Below are 22,573 nucleotides of genomic sequence, written 5' to 3' on the forward strand. Positions count from 1 at the left end.
AGCATTTAACCCACTGTGGGTAAAAGTCATGCTCTACAGGGGAAATGGAGTGAGTCCACTAAATTGAGGTTAACTAAGAGATTTCAACTACTACTTTTCCCCTCTCTTCTTAAATATATTGGTCACATCTTTCAAGATTGGATAATGTTAGCTTCCCTTGATTACAGGATTTTGTGAATTCCTAAATGACCACTCATCTTTACCACATGTTTCCTCCAACAGTTCCTTAAATGTAATCAGCCACCTTGAGACACTCCAAAACTTTTATCTTAACATCAAGGATGATACTCTTTCTTGGCACTTTTGCAGCAACTCTATTATTAACACTATTATTTGCATGCTTTTTGTCAGCCATTACAGCTCAAAAACATTCATTAAAAATCTTATAAAAGTATTCCCTATCTTAACTTCAAAACTAGAACTACATTACAGAGTTTGGCAGAAATAATGGAAAAGTCTTCACACATCCATTTGAGTTGCAGGAAGAATTTCAAATATTTCTGGAAGAAATCTTCAATTTGTGAGATAATATGCATGAATGAGACAACTTTTGCAAATAAGCACATCTTGAAAAATATATCTGCTCATGCGAACAACTTACATTTATCCTGACAAATTTAAGCATTCCACATACAAAACAAAGTGAACAAGATAGGTGCAAAACTAGAACTATGAAATACATAAGTGAGTTGGATTCTTGTTCCCCTCTGAAAAGATTACTTAAGGATTCCTCTGAAAAACCACTGAAAGTATTCTGAATATTATAAAAGATGCATGGAAGATCTGATAATTTTTCACAGGAATTTTCCCAAGCTGGATGGCAGCAAAGAGGAGATGAAGAACCCCTTTTCTACTTCATGAACACGAACTAATAACTTGACATATTCAAAAGAACAGATTCTAAAGATTACGTTAGATGGTTTCTTTGAATAAAAGGCCTAACTTTTATTAGTATTTAAATGTAGAACAAAGTTGACCATTAACTATTTTCTGATCTTTCCAACCACGAACACTTGAAAGTTAGGATTCTTGGTGCTTGTTAACACCAAAATTTAAAAATGAAACTGTCCCAATGACCTTAAATCTCATGTGAGTTATATACCAAACAATGTCCAAAGAAGTATCCCTTTCTTGCTGACTAAAAGCAGTCTTTCACTGAGGAACCGATTTTTCAGGCAGACATTTCTGTAAACAAAGGGTGCATTACTGTATTTTTTTTTATTTTTTAAAATTTAATAATAGTTTGTAATTTTTTCTACTGTTACCTTCTGTATATGGCAAAAATACTGATTTTCTATTTATAATAATGAAAAAAAGTTTCCTTTGGAAATGGATTTTCAATTTAAAAAGTAATGTTACAGAAGATTAAGTAACTGATAGATGAGGGATTAAATTATTTGGATACTACCTAAGTCATTTAGTTAATATCCAAATAATTTAAGTATGCGAAACAACAGCCTTCAAGATAAAGGCAAGTTCCTTTACATGCATTCAAGACCATTCTAATTATCCTTCCAGTCTCTTTTCTCACTTTCCCTCATCACAAACTTCATGTTCTAGCAATATCCCACACATAACAAACCATCCTTTCTGCCTAAATTGTCTATTCTATTATCCATATTATGACCACCACCACCTCCACAGACCACGCCACACACACACACACACACACACACACACACTATACCTAACACCCAACTCAACTCCTTACCTTACAGAGGCTCTACACTAAGGTATTATCTTCCTCCAAGAAATTCTCTGTAACTGTATCTCCTCAGGCTGTATTATATGTTATTAGAGGCTTCGTCTTACTCATCTATATTTCTTTCTGTGGTTCCCCGCATATTCGATAAATAATTTTTGAAAGAATGACTCTTACTTGACTAGTTTGTATCATTTAGCAATGCTAATTACACTCTACTTTCAACTTTTATCCCTTCATGAAGGATCCTTTATAAAGTACTCCCCTGGTACTCCTACTCCTCTGCAACCATTCCTTTGATTCTCTGTAACTTTGATTCTCAATAGCCTTTGAAAGCACTTCTCTCCTCCCCAAAACATGTGACCCATGATACTATATGGGCCATCCTTCTGGTGCAGTCTCATTCTTGTTGAACTCACCTATTCAAAGTACTTCAACTACCATCACAAACACAATAGCAGTAGCCAAGCCCTCACTCCTTTACATCTAGTCACCTACTAGACATTTGCACCTGGATGCTTCATAGGTACCTGTGGTGGGCAGCCTCTAAAATAACCCCCTAATTCTGCCTCCTGGAATTCATGCCCTGTATAGTTCCCTCCCACACTGAACAGAGCTGATCTCTCAGCTGAGCTGAGAGAACTTTACAAAAAAGAATGTGACTTCTGAGGTTAGCTCATAAAAGTCATTATGGCTTCCACCTTGCTGTCTATGATCACTTGACCTGGATAAAGCCAGCTGCCTCAAACACCACCATGAGAGGTCTTCCTGGTGAAAAACCGAGGTCTCCTACCAACAACCAGCACTCACTTAGCCAGCATGTAAGTGAGTCACCTTGGAAGTAGATCCACCAGGTCCAACCAAGCCCTCAGATGACTCAAGCCCTTGCTTCAGTAGCAGACATCTGAACTGCAATCTCATTAGAGACCCAGAACCACAAACCACCCAGCTAGGCTGCTCCCAGGTTCTTTATTACAGTAAACTGTATGAGATAATAAAGGTTTAGCACTGTCCAGCAGAACTTTTTGCAATGATTAAAATGTTCAATGTCCAATGTCCAAAACAGTGGCCATTGGCTACACATGGCTCCTGTACACTTGAAAGTGGTTAGTGTGACTGAAGAACTAAATTTACAATTTTTTCTAATTTTAACTAATTTACATTTAAATAGCCACATGTGTCTTGTGGCTACCATGTTGTACAGTGCAAGTTTATTGATTGTTTTGGGATAATCTATCATGCAGCATTAGATAACTGATACAGTACAGTACCCTTAAACTAAATCTGTCCCTTACCACCTCTGTTTTCTTCTCCATCTTTCATCTTATCAGTCAACCAAACAAAAATAAAACAAAACTGTGCCTCCTCCCTTTTATATTCCACACCTTAGTGAATGGTACCAATACTCATCCAAACACCCAAGCCAGAAAGGCCCTCACTTTCACCACCTACCCTTCTTATACTACTGGTATTCTTAACATTTTCTTAATAGCTCTATTTGTCTCTTCTCTTTTAAATGTAATGTTACAACTTTGATACTTCATTCTTTTTCATTATTGAAAAATGTCTCCTTATTGGTATCTCTGCCCCTAAAACTTCTCAAGACTAATCAAGTCTTCACACTGCCGCCCAAATGATCTTTCTATAACATAACAATGATCGTATTACCCCTCTGATTAAAGACCTCCAGTGGTTTCCCACAATCCAGAGAATAAAACCCGAACTCCTCAGAAGAGCATAAAAATAATATGATGCCTCCTATCACTGCAACTTTACTAAATGTTGTGACGGTAGTCAACCTCCATGCTCTTCTCACACTGAACTACATGCGTTCTTAGAAAAGGTGAGCTATTTCACCTCTGTGCCTTTGTTCATATTGCTGCTTTACCTGAAATGATCTTCTATTCCTCACCTGTCTGATAACTACAACCCATCTTTAAGGATTCCATGGAAGTATTCATCTCTTGTTTCTAATCTGTCCAGAAAGTACTGATTCTTCTCGAGTCCCACTGCACCCTGTGCAGCTAGCTGCCTACATGTCTGTCTCCTTCTATTAGACTAGAAGCTCCTAAAAGGCAGAAAGAGTACCCAATTCAATGCTGATTCTATCTGGCAGTATAGCATAGTGTTAAGAGTGCAGGTTTGAAGTCAGACAAACTTAAGGCTAAAATCCCAGTTTTGCCACTCACTAGGCATGCTACTTAAACTTTCTGAGTTTCTGTTTCTTCACCTGCAAAATGAAGATTATATAATAAAACGCATTGCCTCACAGTGTCATTGTAAGGAATAAGTAAACTATTATGTATAAAATGCTACAGTGCGTACTACATGATTTTTAATGAATAAGTGTATTTTGGATGAAGAGATTATGAGTTACTACCTCCTAGGTGGGTAAAGAAAGGGTGAGATAGGTCAAAATAAAAGGTATCATCTTTGAAATTACTTTTGCTAAGCTACTCTAAAGAAAATTGGTAAGTAATACAGGAAGCCTCTTACGTATCTACCATGTGGTCAGAAAACGACAGGGAATGGCAAAAGGACTCAATTGGAAATAAATAAAAGGTTGAGGAAACTAAAAGGTTGAGGAAGAGGAGAGATTCTAGATGGGGTCAGATGGGAGAGATGAGAAGCCCAGCGATGACAATGAAGGCAAAGAATGCATACAGAAGGGAACGGGGGAGAAGGAGGAGTAGAAGGTAAGAAGTAGAAAAACACAAAAACTTGAAAGTAGAATCTCTCCAAGCAACAACAAGAACTAAGATGTAGTCATATAGATCCTAGGATAAATCACATGAAACTGCAAATATTGAACTATTTTTGACTAAAAAACCAGACTGGTCCATTTTTTAAATAATAAATTGGACTTTTTTTAAATAATAAAATTTGGGGGATTACGTATTAATTCCATTAATTCCATTTTACATTCTACCTTTTGCCTTGAGTGCCTGAGACAATGTAGGGCTCCTAAGAAAATTATGGAAAACAAAAAATTACTTTCCTATTAAAGTGTCCTGGATGTTCTGTGGAACACAATTTAGAAATTGCTGCTGTAATTTACATTAAAAGATAAGAGACTAAATAAATAACCTTCTTTGGCTGAACCCTCTCGTTTGAATTTTATACTTTCTAGTTGTGTTTGGATTCTAACTTCACAGAAATCATAGTTACCCAAAATTATGTGCAGTAACAAATACAATGAACCAAGAGTCATAAGACCTGGATTTTAAACCTGGTCCCAAATATGTATGAGCTGGGAAATACTGGGCTAGTCAATGAATGTCTCTGAATCTAAGTTTTTTCTCATCTGTAAAACAGGAATAACATCTGTCTTGTGTTGTTGTATGTATTAAATATAATGCCTAAAAAGCACCTAGAATTATACTTAATAAATGAAAGCTTATTGTTACTAAATGAGTAAACAACTGTAAAAGTGTAGTAAATGAGAATGTAAATTATTCTAGTATCATACAGACAAAATATATGAAAGTGACAATGATTTGACTTGTTAGATGTGACAAGATTGAAGTGAATCATACTGTTTGTATGATAATAACCTGCTCATTTTTAAATGTGGAAAATAACCATGGGCAAATACTTCTATAATAAATAGATTATTTATGGGCTGTGAATTTGTCATCTACCTCCTCATTATTTTTTCCAATGTGACTTTTAACTTCATCAACCCACAAAGATAACAACATTCTCCAGACGAGTCATATCGATAACAAACTTTGCAAGCTGGATAAGCAAAGATTTCCTTATTGCTAACAGTGTGAGGAAGCAATGCTAGCTAAAATGAGATATGGTAAATATTTATGCAAAATTAACAGAACTTTACCCCACAGGGAGGCTGCAAGCATGGGAAAAAGCAGCTTCCCAGAACTCAGCATAGCGGATGTCTGTAGATCTCCCTAAGGGCTATAAAGTCTCCACATCCATAAGAATGCTTCAAAGGGCATTGCCTTTTTGCATGCAGCCTCTTTGTAAGTCTGAAACCTAGTTAAATTCTCAAATTAGAATTCTCTAGCCTTTCTCTACCTAGAAACAGTACTTATTAAATAATGATTTGGTTTGTGGGCTTCTTTCTTAAACCAACTATCTGCCTATCTCTGTTCTAGATTCTCTAGGGTTACAAAGAAAATGCAAGAAAACAATTCATAGCTAAAAAGAGTTAGGTTAAAAAACAATACACTGAAATATCTCTTAAGCAAGTTTTCCAATGTTATGGCATAAAGAGTGGCCAGACTAAAACGATTCATGCCACGGAATTGTCAGTAACAACAATAAAAACATCATTTACAAAGAAGAAATGAAGATTAAAAGTAACAATGTATTATGGCACAGAAGATGCATCTAGAGCTAGAATAAAAGGGATAATATTTCTTTAAGTGGCAGAAAATATAAACTAAATGACAAAGAAGAGAAGATCACTACTATAACAAGAAATCTTTAAAAAGAAAACATAGTCTCCATTACCACTTAACCAAACATAGATACTTGCTAAGAAAAAACTTAAACCCAATTTGCTTATATCATTTGTTTCACAAAGGCCCAATCACTTACTATTAAAATCATTCATCTGCTGCCTTTTCTTACTCTTACGTACTCAATATAACAATTTTTTGAGTCACTTCTGTTTTGTGTGCCTATAATAAATAAACAAATAAATAAAACTTGTATTAGATGGGCCTTAAACTTCTTTTATTTATTTATTTATTTGACTGCGTTGGGTCTTCGTTGCTGCGCGCGGGCTCTCTCGAGTTGCGGCGAGCGAGGGCTACTCTTCGTTGCGGTATGTGGGCTTTCTCATTGCAGTGGCTTCTCTTGTTGCGGAGCCCGGGCTCTAGGTGCGTGAGCTTCAGTAGCTGTGGCGCACGGACTCAGTAGTTGTGGCTCATGGGCTCTAGAGCACAGGCTCAGTAGTTGTGGCACACGGGCTTAGCTGCTCCGCAGCATGTGGGATCTTCCCGGACCAGGGCTTGAACCCGTGTCCCCTTCATTGGCAGGTGGATTCTTAACCATTGCGCCACCAGGAAAGTCCCTTCAACTTCTTAAAAGAACTTTGGAATAGTTATAATGGAAAATGATTTACAAGCAACACATATTCGGCTTCAAAAAAGTCCAATGTTTACAGATGTATGTATATAGTTTCAAAAAATGAGTAAGAAACCGAAATACAATGTAGCCATTTTTTAGAGGAAATGAGACAAAATCCCTCTGGAAAAGGGAATAAATAAATAGGTGATTAAGAGTAAAAAGAATAAAACATAGTTTAGAAATTATAATGTAAAGACAACACTTTAATGGTTTTGTTGAAGACAAAATCCACTTTCTGGGTTTCATCCAGCTGATTCAAAAGATCCACTGACTGATCCAGCTGAGCCAATCATAGTACAAGCAAACCTGAGACCAGTAGGCCAGAAGAAAGTGGGCATTGGAATCATAATCCCAATTCTTCTGTTTAGAAACAATGTGACCGCAATTGTTTAGAAACTATGTGACCTTGAGCAAGGTAGTGAAGGTCTCAGAACATCATTTTTCTGTTTTAAAATAGGAACAACAATATTTAACTTACATAGCTGAGAAAAATTTAAAAAGACGATGCACAGAGAGTACCTAGGACAGTGTTCAGCATTTAGTATGTACTCAGTAAATATAAAATCCTTTATCACATCCCAAATTTCCTTATAAAACTAAATTTCATCTCATTTTAAATGTTCATTTTTCACCTAGTTTCACCTTGCCACCTTTCTAATGTGTAAACTATTAGAGCAACAAGTCATCATGACTTAAGCAGTCTTCCTAATAATCAAACTACTGTAGCTTCCAGAATCTTCCACTGATCAACTCATCACCATATTTATCACTGGATGACAAAGTATAGGCTTAATGGGTTGCTACTACCTTCAAAGAGGTAGCTAATGAGTAGAGAGGTTCTCCTTCAAGTAGTGACTAAAGCAATGCCTAATCAATAAAATGTGACTTCTTCTATGCAAAAGCAATGGACATCTAAAAGCTTCTTAAATTTCAACCTACTCCATGCCCTTTTCATCTTAGTTTGGATAACTCACCAAAATCCAATTAAATTGAAAAATAGAAACGAAACATAAAAAAAAAGTATATGATAAAAAGTAACATTAATTTTTTTTATTTAAAAAATAAGATAAATTTAACTATTAATTATGCTTTCATACCACTACTTCACCAAAATACACATGACTTCTCACCTTAGCCTTCAACACTAATCAATGAATATCACTCTTACAGGTAAATTTCTTAACTCTTAAATGTAAATCAGCAGGTAACAAGAACACAAAGTAACTTTGCCAACACAGTGACCTACACAGAGTAGCCATTCAATATTTAACTGAACAAATGAATAAACAAATGAACTGATGCTGTCAAGACAGAACTGGACAAATTCTGAGTGATCAAAAGCAGATTTAAAAGCTGATTGTCCTAATAAGACCCTGCTGTATAAAAAAATAAATAAAATAAAATTCAAAAACAAACAAACAAAAAAAGGTTGACTGTCAATCCTAAAAAGTCTTACTGATTCTGTAACTAGAGATGTTATTGTTTCACAGTCTGAGTTGAAATAACTGCCTCTTTAGTCTATTCCTCACTTCCAAATGCACCTTAATTCTAAGAACAGCCTATAATTTGAAATATAAAAGAAAGGGAATATTATCACAGCAAGGAAAAAACACTGTCACAGCAGTAGCAGCAGCAAATACATATGAATTAAAAAATCATTTTAAATGCATAGATCAAAGTTGTAGGAAACCTAACTAATTTCTGAAGTTTAAACAATAAGAGCTATTATAACTTACTGACCTCTTTAATGTACTTAAATACATTCTCGTTTAATCTTCATGACGACGCTAAAGGTAAGTGATATTATTCCAATTTTTACAGATGAGAAAACTAAACTGTTGTTCAGAGACGTAAATTTGCCTAAGGTCTTCCAGCTTGTAAGCAGAACAAGTCTGACGCACCAAAACCCAGGCTCTTTTCTCTACATCATCCTCATTCATTTCCCTTTTACTACTCCTCTCTTACAAAGGCTAAAAAATTAAAATTTATATATATATATATATATATATATATATATATATATATATATATATATATAATTAAGAGCTAAAATATCTTTTCCTTTAAAAGCTACTTTTAATCTCTAACAAAGAGAAAATCTCAAAAAGAATTCTGCCAGGGAAGTCAAAATTAATATAATTACTAATATTTATCAATAGATATATTTTACTTAATTCTTTTTTTGGCAAACAAATTATACCTTGTAGCCTGTTATGCAATAATTGCATGGTAAGAACCTTCTCTCTCTCTTTTTTTTTTTTACTATTCACATCCATTTACTAACACACCCAATTTACTTTTAAACACTGTCTCAAGAATTCTGATCATGTAGGGCTTCTGGATAAATACACAAGAAACACAAGTAAACACAAATACATAAGTTACAAGAAACCACAAACCATTCCCCAAATTACGCAATTAACAAATGCAACTAAAATGCAACCAAAGTGCAAGTATATTATTCTGACAAAGGTACTAACAAACTATTATCTCAAAATGAATGTTTTTCAATCATGATACAACAGAAAAATAATATGAACAAAAGGCAAGTCAAAGTTATTCTCCATGGGAAAAAACTGCTTATTATTATTTTTATTAAAAATAGACTGTATTGCCCCAAAGCCAGAATCAATCCAATGCCAAGAAAAAATCAAATTTAAATAAAATTTTATGTACAAGTCCATGATAGCCAATTTTGTACTTCAGTCACTACATGGATTCTGAAATGAGATTAACAATACAACTTAATTAAAGAAAACTAAAACTACTTGGATACCTATAAAGACCACTTTAAATCTAAGTATTTCTATGCACAGTGAAAGAAGCCAGTTAAGAAAACATAATTAGATAACACTATACTAAAATAAACTATTTTCATCATGTTATATACAATAATTTATTTATTCACTAGCCTGCATAAATCCTCTTTGATCACCTCATTGTCACCTGCCAATCTACAAACTGAAGAAGGGATTGTATCTGTTTAATTTGATTCCCACTGTTACATAACACCCCCTCCCCAAAGAATGTCCTGTGAAACTTATGATTCTAAATCCATAATATAATGTCTATTACTCCCATAACCATAGAAATGATAAGTGAACTTACTGTATTACATTATATGCTAGTAAAATCTATGAAGTCTTGAGTCAAAATGGAGGCTTTAAAAAGGCCCTCAGATGAACTAACCTAAGCAGTTGAAAGTGACTAATTATTTCTAAACTAAAATTAGACAGACTCACTTCCATACTTTTATATCATCTTAGGGATCTCCTTAAAGATTTGATAGAACCTTTCTCTGCACAGCAAACAGCAGAGGTGAATACAGAATTTTTATAAATGATTCTGATGTTCTTCTCCAGAGTAAATAACATCACTGACTGGGAACTCCCAGAAGACTTAGAGCCATTAAGGGCTGGGATTCCTTTCAATTGGCGTCATTCCAACAGAGGCTCAGTGAGAAATGGAACCTCCTGCAAATCAAATCTGTTGCAATGTTATTTTTTCCCAGAGGTTAATTACCTGCTTATGCTACACACACACACACACACACACACTAAAGTAGAGAAAAGGAGGAATTGTTAAAATAGATGACATTCTGCTGTAAGCCTCCTCCAGAAATACTCAAAATGAAATCAAAACAACTTTCTGGCTGTCAAATTCTAGACACACTTCATGAACATCCTTTCCTACTTGACACCTGTCAGTACACAGTACCATTACCTCCAACTAAATAGTAAGAATTTACTAAAAGAAGTTACACTTTCAGATTTTATCTTTCAGAGATACTCAGTGGAATATTTATGGGTGAAATTATGATATCCAGCAACTGCTTCAAAATAATCCAGTGGAGAAGCAGGAAAAGGAAACAGATGAACCAAGATTGTCCATACACCGAAAGTTATTGATGCTAATGATGAGAACATGGAGGTTTATCATACTATTCTCTGTACTTTTGTACATGTTTAAAATATTCCATAAAAAAAAAACTTTCACATTTAACAAGCATTTATTGATCACCTCCGGTGGTAGGCTATATTATTGCTCCTAATTATTCACTCTCCCGTTTCCTTCCTTAAGAGGATTATACACCCATTATCATTTGACTTGCAATGCCACCTGTGGGAGGAGTATACATCCATGGCCCACTGACAATGAGCGTGACCATATGACTGCTTTGGCCAAGGACATGTGAGTGATGTGATGTACACCTTGACTGAGTAGAAGTTTTAAAAGCCATTGTATGTTTGCATGAGCAGTTTTCCTGCTCTTTCCCTCTGCCACAGTAATGGCATATTGGGTTCCAAAAATGTTTCAACCAATCCACAGCTGACAAGATGCAATGTAAGCAAGAAGTAAAACAGTAAGCCACGGATATTTGAAGGTGTTGCTATGGTAGCACAACCTAGCAAAAGCTGATAGATACACCTACTACAGGCTAGGTACCAAGAATATTAAAATATTATAAGAATGTTTAGGAAAGTAGACACACAAAAAAATGAATTATAGTTATCTTTGAGGGGAGAGTCTGAGAACCAGAGGTGTATATGAATAGGGCTAAGATCAGAGGGAGACTTTATATAGTATTATATCATATTATCTATCACTTGAATTTTCATGCGTGTGTACGTGTGTGTGTGTGACCTGAATAACGTCATCTGGATAGCTGGATAATTTGGGCGATTTTTTTTTCCTTCCTTATGCTTTTTAGCATTAAAAGTGAATAAAAATATAATAAAGCAGATAGTAACTGATTAAAAATGAATAAGAACTATCCTCCTACCCTTAAGGAACTCGAAAATTAGTTGCAATTTAGCTTTAAAGAAAACTTCTTCCCATAAAACATTCATTGTTAATTATTTAAAGTGGCAAAGGCTAACTGCGAAAACAACATTTTTAAAAATTAGGAGTATAATACATGCAATTCTATCAGTTTGCTCATCCCAAGGTTTCAGCAAAGCAAATATAGGGTCTTGTATATGGGTGGTGCAGCTACCGATCTCAGAGGAAATTCTCTCAATTACATTATTTTAGTATGCCAATTAAGCTGGTGAAGAAGCTCGCTCTAGGTGCTAAGTTTTGTGAATAAGCCTTAACCATACACAAGCCTTAACTAGAGACAAGGTATCTACTCCACTAAGTTAACCCATGTAGGGTAAAATTATTTTAAAAAGTATTAGAAGGAAAAACAAAAGGAAAAAATTCTAACCATCTTGTGGTGATTAAACAACACTTGAATGGTTACAGAAGTCTCAAGGCCAATAAACTAATGCTTTACTACATGACTATGTTTTTACTTAAATTTGAGCAATAACCTGCAAATATGATTAGGGACATGTCCGCACTTTTCATCTTAGGATCTCAAAGCACTTTACAAACATTAATTTAACCCTCGTATCGCCTGAGAGTTAAGTATTATACAGCATTATAACCATCTATCCTGCCACTACAAAATATTTAAATACCCCTTTAGCAGTACTTGCCCTGAGGAGGTCTTGCCCAAACATCCAAAAAGACAGGAAATAAGCTGACAATGCATGTGCCACCAACAATCTCTGAAAAGATCAGACCTTTACCCACAAGAACCACTTCCCCTGAGTAAACCACAGAGACTGTACAGGACAACCACAACAGATCAGCTTGTGTCTGGAACACAGGCAGAGTTTTCCATCTAAAATCTATGGAAAGATATGTCTAAGCACCTTCACAAGGTATCATATGCATTTAAGTACATAAGTGTATTTGGGGGACTTGTTACTCTTCTGGACAAGACATAGCCACCTTCTGCCTTGTATGGTCAATTTCACATATAATTTATTCAGACGCTGAGGAAGTCTCCAGTTTTTCAACAACAGAATAATCTACATTTTCTGAATCCACAGAAGACCTGCAAAATCCTCCTTAAGCTCGAGTGTGTGAACCTAAGATCAGCATTTAAATGTAATATTTAACCAAAACTGTAGTCTCAGAGCAATACCTTTAAATGCCTACAATAGGCATCAAAAGACAAAGCAGTGTGACAAGTGGCTAAGAGTAAACATTAACTACACCAGGTTTTCTTACATATTTCCAATTTCTTCATGAACTGTTACTCACAGTCCCACGACAAGAAATCTACTTTTTCACTGCCATTAGACCTGCTTCTCTCTCAACACTGGGAAGCCACCCAGGCCTATCATGTGACTGTGATCTCAAAAACCAGGATTCAGCACTTGAATTAGTAAGAGATCCTGTTTTGGTATGAATCTAAACTGTCAGCTGCATTGGTGCGTGTTAATTTAGTACGGAAAATTTAGTATATTTCTCCTTTTACTGAAAGTCAGTAATGCATTCTTATGCAATTTAGGCAAGGCCTCTGACCTTTGGCACCATCATGTATTACCTCTGCAAAATCAAAAAGTTGAAAATTATTCTTGGAACTAGCTTCGTAGGTTTGTCTTGGGAGTTAGAAACTCTCTTATAAACTTCTTTCTTATATGGCTATCTTGGTACTCTAGATATCCTAAGTAGAGAAAGTAAAATGCCCTAAATCTGGCCTGTTTCCAAAATTCTAAAGTTTGAGGAAACAAAATCACTAGCAAAACACAAAAGAACAAAGACATCTATTTAAATAATTTTAAACTAAGTATCAACGATAAAGGTCTACTAATACAACATTCAAAAGCTCTATAATCTTATATATGTATATATCTTATAATAATTTAAGTACCCACTTTTTCCTTCTGTTACTTATCATTAATAACAATTCTTGTAAATACAGTAAGAAAGTAAAACATTATTTCAACATTAATAACAGTATATCTTACTCGAAAAATACTGCTAAGCATTTGAAGTCTATTTCTTTTCACCAATATGTGGAAATAACTCAAAAAAATGAAGTAAAACAACACACGTACAAACAATGGAAAAAATGACACACAATTTAAGATAAGACTGAAAAACCACCACAAAAAAAAAAAAGGAATAACAATTTACAGATGTATCTCACCATATGGTAACAGATATTTTACTTTAAAGCTACAATCACATCTCTTCACTTACTTCTAAGTTCAGAGATGTTTCATCTTCATTTCTGATGAATTTTCAACCAAGGATGGCTTATTATTTGCTACACTTTTGACACATAATTGATAACACTGGTTACATTAGGGGCACTCATATTGGAAAGAATCACTTCGTAAACAAGGCTTTTATAACATGAGTAATTGCTTAATTAGTCGATATGCTAATTATGCTGTTTGTATAAACCTGTTTGTTTTTTTTTTTTTGATGGTGACATCTCCCGCATCCATTCTAAAAACTATCTAAAATAAAACTGAGTTAAAATGATCTTGAGAATCTCTTTACTCATAATTTTGGGCTATGCCTGGAGAAAACTGAAGACCCCTGTATTACAGTAAAACTAAACTGGAACTTGCTGTTCTAGCATATGGGTAAACATAAAATATAGAATATCATACTTTGTAGTAGGACAGCGCCGAAAGAAAAAAATCATTTTGCGCTAGAAGAGCAGTTGGAGAAAAGTTAACAGAATATTAAGAGGAACAGGTTGATTTTCAGACACGAATCAACAGAACATACAACTTGGCTAAGCTAAGAATAAGGGTGGGGGAAGGAAAGGGTGGTGGATAACTGTCTGAACCATTCACAGTCACATAAACATAAAATGGGAGGAGATCATTATTTAGCCTGGTACAGCAAGTATATACAAGTAACAGGACAACTTAAAAGAAAAGTCTGTGCTAAAGATCAGGAAAAACTTCCTGACTACAAGATCTATCAGATTGTTGTTCAGTCTCCTGAGGAAGTGACGAGAGCTTTATCCTCTAGAGATACTTAAAATTAGAATGGATAAGGTACTAGAAAGCATCCTGTAAGAGAAAAATCCAACTCTGATTTAGTCAGCTTGGAAAGTTACAAGAGAAGTACGACAGAAAAAATACACACAGAAAGACAATAATTTAAAATGAAAAGTGGGGAACTTGAGAGCCAGAAAATCTAGGTCATATCTTGGGTCTATCCTTTCCAGTTTTATAATCTTGACCTAAATGCTATGAGTTGCCTAAAGTGTAAGCGATGATCTGCCTCACGCTGAGTTGAAGAACTACACTACTACTGGATATCATTACATACATCAGGGTATTTCACACAAAAGGAAACAAAATATTTACAATTTTGCTGGTTTTAAAACTTCAGTTCAAATACCACTATTTTGAAGACCCTTAATTATTAAAAGGAAAAGGAGCATGTCTTCAAATGAAGCTTTAAAACATCAACCAAACCAAGTTTTAATGGTTGAGACTTAATGAAGTTAAGCTCCCTGTTTGTGAAAATGTGGCATGGTCAATTTCTAGGAGATAAGCAATTATATGATAAGAAACATTTCTAGTAACTTTGTTAGACAACCATGATGTAAAAGCGCTTCTCCAATTACCTCTGGAAAACCATTAATATATTCTGCTGCTTCTATAACCCATATCAGTTTGGTAGGCAATTCATACCCACTTCTAGACAGCTTTCAGAAGAGACAATCACATTTTGTTTACTCAAAGATTTTCCAACTGTTTTCCCTAGAATCACAATGCTCCACAGAAAAATATGTAAAATCCACCATTTATGGGTTTCATCAATGTATGCCTCAAATATCATTTCCTAAATTGAAATTTTAAAAAAATCGTACATGTTAACTCAATGTTATGTGCTACATTTTAACAACTGGAAGCCACTAATGTGTTAAGTGGTATTACCAGGTTAACATACTTTTGTAATGATTCAAATAAAGCTTCTCTTGTCATCTCACTGAATACATATGAACATCTTATAAATGTGCCATTTATCTGTAAGACTATAGCTCTGTACTTTTAAAAAAATTTACTTCGGACTGTACATGTTGACTCATGTAAAAGTGTACAAGTGAATGTACTACTGCATACCTGTATGAATCAGGATTTTAAACCGAACAACTAGGAGAAAAGACAACATAAAATTGAATACAAAGCTAGCACTGTGATCCAGATCCCCACTTTCAATTTGGTATTTACCAAATGACTGATTTTATAAGTGAATGTGACAAATAATCTCACCTTGCAGATGACTCAAGCAGCCTTGAAAATAGCACACATACAGAATTTTTTTTGTTTTGTTTTTTAACCAAAAGCATTCTTATATGGCAGTGTTGGCAGAAAACGTATCACGAATGAAAACGTTACTGGGTAAATGCATATGAAGCCACAGGTTTCCAGACTCATTTTAAAAACTTGCTTCAAAAAAAACCAAAAAACACAAAGAACAAAAAATTTGCTTCAGTTAAACAAGCTTAAAGCTGACCTTACAGTGCTAAAAAAAAAAAAAAAAAAAAGCCAATATATTTAAAACCTTTGTTTATAAATCAAAAACAACAAAATCCACAAGTCCTAGACAAAACATAAGTTCATTTACTTCAACAAAGACCTTTATAACAAAATCCCACCTGTATTGTCCCTGAAAACTCATTGTTCTAGAAGATAGCCTGAAATAATTTACTCAGTCCGTTGAAAAAGCATTCTCTCCTCATATCCCTCAGAAGAAATTCCAATTGCCACAGGACCCCTAAACTCTCAGGGAGACACAAGCATCTAGGAGGATTAGAAACAATTAGGATATATTTTAGGACTGAATGCAGCAATCAGTATAAACTGAACAGCAGCAATCAGATATTTCTACCACTTTTGAAGCGCTGGTTCTAAAAATTGAAAAATATAGTCTCCAGGTCTCAAAGAAGTTACAAAGCAAGACACTGGATGGTATTCAAAAGCTGCTTAGATTTTTTTTTTTTTTTAACAGTTCAGATACACTACATAAAAAACAGTAGCTACCATGAACACATAGTTTGAGTTTTAAATTGATAACTACGCCTTTAAAAGGGAGGCTGGAGAGCCTGAGGAGTAGAGGATAAAGAGGAAAAAAATGGGAGTAAACAAATGTGTTAATTTAACTGCAAAATAATAACAGGATATAACAGAGTTCTGAGTATCCAAAGTGACCAATCAGAGCCTAAACATAGCTAAATTCCATCCCAGCCTCAGCACGTCCCTAACACAAGAATAAAACCCTTCTTATCTTGTTCAGCCATGTGTCGCCTGCCACAAACTGCAAAACAGAACAACGCCCAAAACCAGCTAGTCTGATTTCAACTGAGGACAGACAGACTCTGTAGTCAGAAGCACCACAATGAAAGAACTCTAACTGACACAGCTGGCCTGGTGGGTCAGCACACTCTACAAAACAAAGCCACACCACATACAGTACTTCAAACTTGAAAGGACCTTTAAAAAGGCACTGTTAATTTGCCAATAGCTCTAGAATCAGCAAAATATACCTACAGGGCACTGGAGTCAGACAATGAGAAAAGAGGATGAGGTAGGTAAGGCTGAGAAGAAGCTAGGAACTATTCTATACCCATAACTTTATTAAGGCATCCTGGCACAGAAATAACACTAAACCAGTACTTCCAGATTTCACCCCAACCTATGTTCAAATCAGGGACAACTACTCTCCTAAGAGCCAATGGACGCTTGATATTTACAGAATAAGATATGTTTAAAGAAAAAGCAATGGTCACATAAGAATAAATCTTGTGTGTGTGTGTGGTGGGGGGGAACTAGTAGTAAATTCCAAAGAAACACAAATCTATACTGTCTCAGCAATGCACATTAAATTAGGTGGCTTTTAAAGTCTTTCTTCTTTTAAAGAATATGTGAAATCAGGCAGCACCTGAACTCATCGCAGAATATTAATACCCAAACCAATTTGCAGATTCATCTTATACTTAGAATATTCATCTCGTAATCCTTTGTGCCTAGCACAGTGCCTGGCAAAAAACAGGCATTAATTAATTTCATGCTTATTGTACATTTTTATCTCATCTAAGTTATAAAAAATACAAATCCCAAGATTTTATTTCCAAGATAATGGAAAGAGGAAGAAAATCTCTGAGAAGCAAAGAAGAAACGTCATTACTTGGGGCCTTTTAGGTGATTTTCATGCGGAATGAGCTAGTGACCCTAGGTTCTGTTTCTACAAAATTAAACACCCCTACTATTGCAATGAAAACTACCAACACCACATTAGTTCCTAATAAGACTTGTCTGCAGGGTCAACAGAGAAGGCAAGAATTGAATGAACAAGGAAAACAATTACCCACACACCCATGAAAGTGATTTCTCAGAGGCAAAAAACACCCTGAAAGGAAAAGGAATGGGAATAACTAGAAGAAATCAAGATAAGCATTGTTGCTACTCGTGTTAAATGTACTCTCAGAGAAGCTGAAAATTAAACACAGTAAAAAAATACACAAAGAATAAATAGTTTAAATATTTAATGGAATCTTTTAGGTGAACATTCACGTGATACTGAAAAGCATCAACAGGAACAGGAAATTCTGTTTCTGGAGTAGCTGTTATGGTATGACAATGGAATTTGGCCCTTTTAAAATCAACAAATGAGTCTTACAATTGGGTGAAACTCTCTTATTAGGAAATTCAACTACTTTCTGCTGGAGTACTATTGTTGTACTTCTCATCAAAGTGCTTTCTTTGGCCCCTTACTTCAGTTATTTGATTTTTTTTTTTTAAATGATGTAATTTGAAGGTTGACAAAAAAAAAAAAAAGCTGACTGAAACTTGGGACCTGGATACAATGTCATAATTAAACTGAGAAATAAAATGTAGTAAAGGAATACGTTTTTATCACTCAACTTAATATTCCAAAGAATAACTCATAAGAGTAAGGGAACTCCACTGAAACCACAAATGGTTTAGCTCAATTCACCAACCACCACCAAGCAACACAGTTAAGTACTATAAAGGACTCACCCAACTCAAATCCACCTGCCAGCTTCTACTACATAATTCGCTTAAGGCTTTACACCCCTTAAATGCAAATGTTTCTGGAATATGAAATCCTAAAAATGCCATAATTAAGATCAAGCCCCATGATGTTCCCGCGCCCTTTTTCAGTTCCTCGATACTGTTCCCACCAGGAGCCTGTGGTTTACTAGTACTTCCAACATTCTGGAAAACTATTAGATAATAAACACTGTGCAAGTCAATGCTTCAAGGACATCAAATTCATAAATCATGCGGCAGTCTCAGAGTGAAGTTCACAAACAGAAAGTCCTAAAATGCAACAGGCTCTAGAGAACTACAGGACAGGAGTAAAACTGATGATGCACCAATACCCCAGCCGACATCGGGCACTGACCTTCACCCAAAATGACCTTCCTCTCTCTGGTTCCAAGATCAGTACAGAATCCTAATGCACACGAAGGGCAGAAAAACACAATCGTGGCTTTACCTACCCCTCCTCCGAGAATCTGGAGAAAAGTTTCTCTCCAGAAAAAACAAAACAAAACTACGTTTCCAAATTCAATCAACCGGGTAACTTGGCAGCAACCCCAGACTAATTGCAGAGCTCGGAAATAACCCTCTGTCCGCTGCCTGTCAACTTCACTCGGCAAAGGCAATCAGCAATCACTGACCCTCCTGCTAGGTCGGGCCCCATCCAGGGAGGCTAAGCGCAGGGGGAGCTTCATACCAACCTGTCGGTGATAGTAGACTGTGTGCCACTCATTGGGGCCCTTGGCGAGAGGTCCTCCTTTTATCCAACTTGCATTTTACAGTAACACCTCCACCCCACCCCCAGCGCTCCAGGATCAGGCCCGACTCCGCAGGGGACACAAGAGTCCAACTCAAAACTCCATTCAGTCATCTAGAACGTCCGACTGGAAGTGGTCAAGGAAAGGGGATGTGAGTGGGAGCGAGGCAAGTTATCTCCCAAATCAAGCCGAGCAAGTCCGCCAGCAGGCGAGTTCTAGAGCTAGGGAGCGATCCTCCTCGGCAAGGCACCGGAGAAAACTTTGTCACGGAGGGAAGTCGGCGAGCCTCGGGGAAGGCGGCCCGGGAGTCCCTCCGAGGCCGGGGTGGGATCGGCTCGGGGCTGGATGTCGGCTCCTCCTCGCGGCCTTGGGGGCCTGAAAGTCCCCGCGCCGGGCCGGGCCCGATGGGCTCCGCTGTCTATCTGGGGCTGCCGGCCGCTCTTGGCCGCAGCCTCGGCCGCGTCTCGGGCCGCCCCGCGCCAGGCGCGCGCGGCTCCATGGCCCCGGACCGGGGGACACCGCTCGTTCTCCTCGTCGCCCCCACCAGGCTCCGGGCGCCGGGACAAGTGCGGGTGCCGGGCAAGGGGAGGGGGGTCCCGCAGCCGGAGGTGACAGGAACCTGGTCTCTCAGCTCCGCGGGCTGCTACCCATCCCTCGGAGGCCCGGGCTCTTCCGCGGTCTGCACAGGCGGCGGCGGCGGCGGCTCCTCCCCGACGCGCCGGTAGGCGGCGGTTCCCGCGAGGGGCGGGAGGTTCCCGTCCGACCCGGCCTCGAAGCACCAGCGCCGGAGGCCGGCGGCGACGGCGGCGACTCGGAGCGCAGGGCCGGCTCGCCGGGTCCTGGGGCCCTCGCGGGAGCGCGCGCGGCGGGCAGAGGAGGCCGCCGGCGGTGGGGGCCGCGCGACACTCGCAGGCGCGCGCACGGGTTCCGGTTCCGGTTCTGACTTCCCGGCCCCGGCCGCATCCAGCGCGAGCTCTCTCTTCCCCTCCCCCGTCGACTTTTTTGGCCTCCTCCCCTCTGACTTCGGGAAGCCGCCTCACCCGGGATCCCTCCGCGGCGCGCCGGGCCGCCCCCGCCGCCCGCGCGACCCGCGCTCGCTGTCCCGCGTACCGCCCTCCGCTCGCAGACCGCGGGTGTGCGCCGCCCCCGCGCGGACGCCTCCGCCGCAGTCTTGTTGGAGGGAGCGAAAAAGTAGTTCTGCGGGGTGGAGGGAGGTGGGTTCCGTCTGGCTCTGGGAGTTCCACCCGCCAACCCACCGTTGTCCCCAGGACCCCGGGAATGCCGGAGATCTGAACTTTGGGGCCTAGTTTGCACCAACTCGGCTTTCGCCTGAGACCGCCAAAGAGCACGCCCCCAATCCCGAGGAGTTGTGGATAAGAGGCTTTTTGGAAATTACCCACCCCCTTGTCCTCGAAACTTGTATTCCTTAAGGGAGCATACTTGTTTTCCTTTTCCGATAACACGCACAGACTGCTTTTGACCGATGGAAGCGAACTCAGATCCGGGTGGCCGGACCCCACTCCTCTCTTGTGAAACAAACCCCAGCAAAGAGAGGTTTTGGCCTTGGCCGCTCACCTGGGGCACCTGCTGGCCACATCCCAGGGCAGGGGCCGCCGCGCACCAGTCTTGGCTGCACGCAGAGGGTTGGAGGATGGAGGTGTATAGGGCTGGGGAATTGGAGCCAGATTTCTTCGTATAATGTTGCTTTTAGGTTGCTTCTGCCTTGGCAAAATGATATGTATTATTTGCCAAATTGAGCAAGCATGGTGCTTTCCACAGCGACTTAACAAGCTTGTTGTGGAAAGAAATGGGAGCAGAAAATAAAATATATTTATCCAGTAAATAGCATTACAGTTCTCTTTGAAGTGTTCCCAAATAATATTTTTTTCCTACTGGGTAGATAGATTTAGTATAACCGCCCAGTTTTATGATTGCATAATGCAGATTACAGCGATTCAAGTACCATGTATAATATATTTCTTCAATTCCGCCTGCAAACATCTGAAGTGGCTGTCTCTTTATCCAACTATTTTCAGACTTTTGAGTTCAAACCTGTATTGATGGGTAAGGGTCTTTAGCCTCTTTGTGGAAATCAAGTGGCAAAGCAAATCTAACAAACAGTGGACGTGGAGAGGGGAAACAATTACTTCTTAACAATGCTGTTTCTAAAAGTCAATCCGCAACAGTGCATAAAAGGATCATTATCCCTGAATAGATGCATGAGCTAAGGCTGACGTTAGAACGGGTAAAAAAAAGAAAAAGATAAACAGAGGCCAAAGATGACTCTTTATTGCTTGATTTTTTTTTTTTTTTTTTTTTTTTTTAAGTTCAGCGCACAGCCAGCTAACTTTGTAATGTTTATTTTGGGAAAGAATAGAAGCAGATTAGGGTTCCAAGCCACTTCTAATGATCAGACCAGGACACATTGCCACCTGCTGGTGTACCCTAGCATGATAATTCTATCCTGAAAACTCATAATTGCACATTTTCTATATGTAACTGGAAAGAGCTCCATCAATCTATAAAAAATGACCAAAATGCAAACCTTATCCCCAAACGTTTGTCTTTCTTAGACATACTAAATATCTTTTTGGCCCTATTCTAATAATTTTATAGTGTGGGTATCAAATTAATTGGACCCAATGACTCATCAAATCATGCATTTAAAAAATGAGTTCCCCTCTTCTCTTCAAGAATGCCTCACTACACGAGCTTCAGGAATAAAACAAACTGGGAAAGTTTCCTAATTCACCTTCTCTTCCTTGCATACAAAACCTCTTGGCAGGCTGCTTTCAAGATCTTTCCAAACTTAAAGACCCAAAGTTCTAGCTGTGAGCAAAGAGGGCATTTGCTGTGGGAAAGCTTCAGAAGATGGTAAGCAAAGGATTTAATTAAGTCAGTGGTTATTCACTCCAGAGCTATTTTTTTTAATGATGAAAATCTCTATATTCAGGCACAAAGCTCTAATGGTAAAAAATGTCCCTGAAAGCCTCTTTACAGCCGTTGATAGCTCTAGACTGTTTTAAGTCTGTGTATAGAATACCTTCAGAAGAGTCACACCAATTCAGGCAGAACACACGCCCCAGGGACATTAGGCCTTTACCTAGAAAAATGACATTGGTGACACCATCCACTGCGCA

The 22,573-nt window shown here is 38.0% G+C and overlaps 1 protein-coding gene across 2 annotated transcripts in view; it reads right to left on the minus strand.

Moving 5' to 3' along the window:
• The window catches only part of ARHGEF12 (Rho guanine nucleotide exchange factor 12), a 142,325-nt gene extending 122,815 nt beyond the window's left edge, over window positions 1-19,510 (minus strand). For both annotated transcript variants that reach the window (XM_068556550.1, XM_068556549.1), the window contains exon 1: window positions 19,377-19,510. In XM_068556550.1, coding sequence (XP_068412651.1) covers window positions 19,377-19,408 — 32 coding nt within the window. In that variant the 5' untranslated portion in view covers window positions 19,409-19,510. The remainder of the gene's footprint in view (window positions 1-19,376) is intronic.
• Window positions 19,511-22,573: the final 3,063 nt, after the last annotated feature.

Source organism: Eschrichtius robustus, chromosome 11 (genome assembly GCF_028021215.1).
Source record: "Eschrichtius robustus isolate mEscRob2 chromosome 11, mEscRob2.pri, whole genome shotgun sequence".
Taxonomy (NCBI): Eukaryota; Metazoa; Chordata; class Mammalia; order Artiodactyla; family Eschrichtiidae; genus Eschrichtius; species Eschrichtius robustus.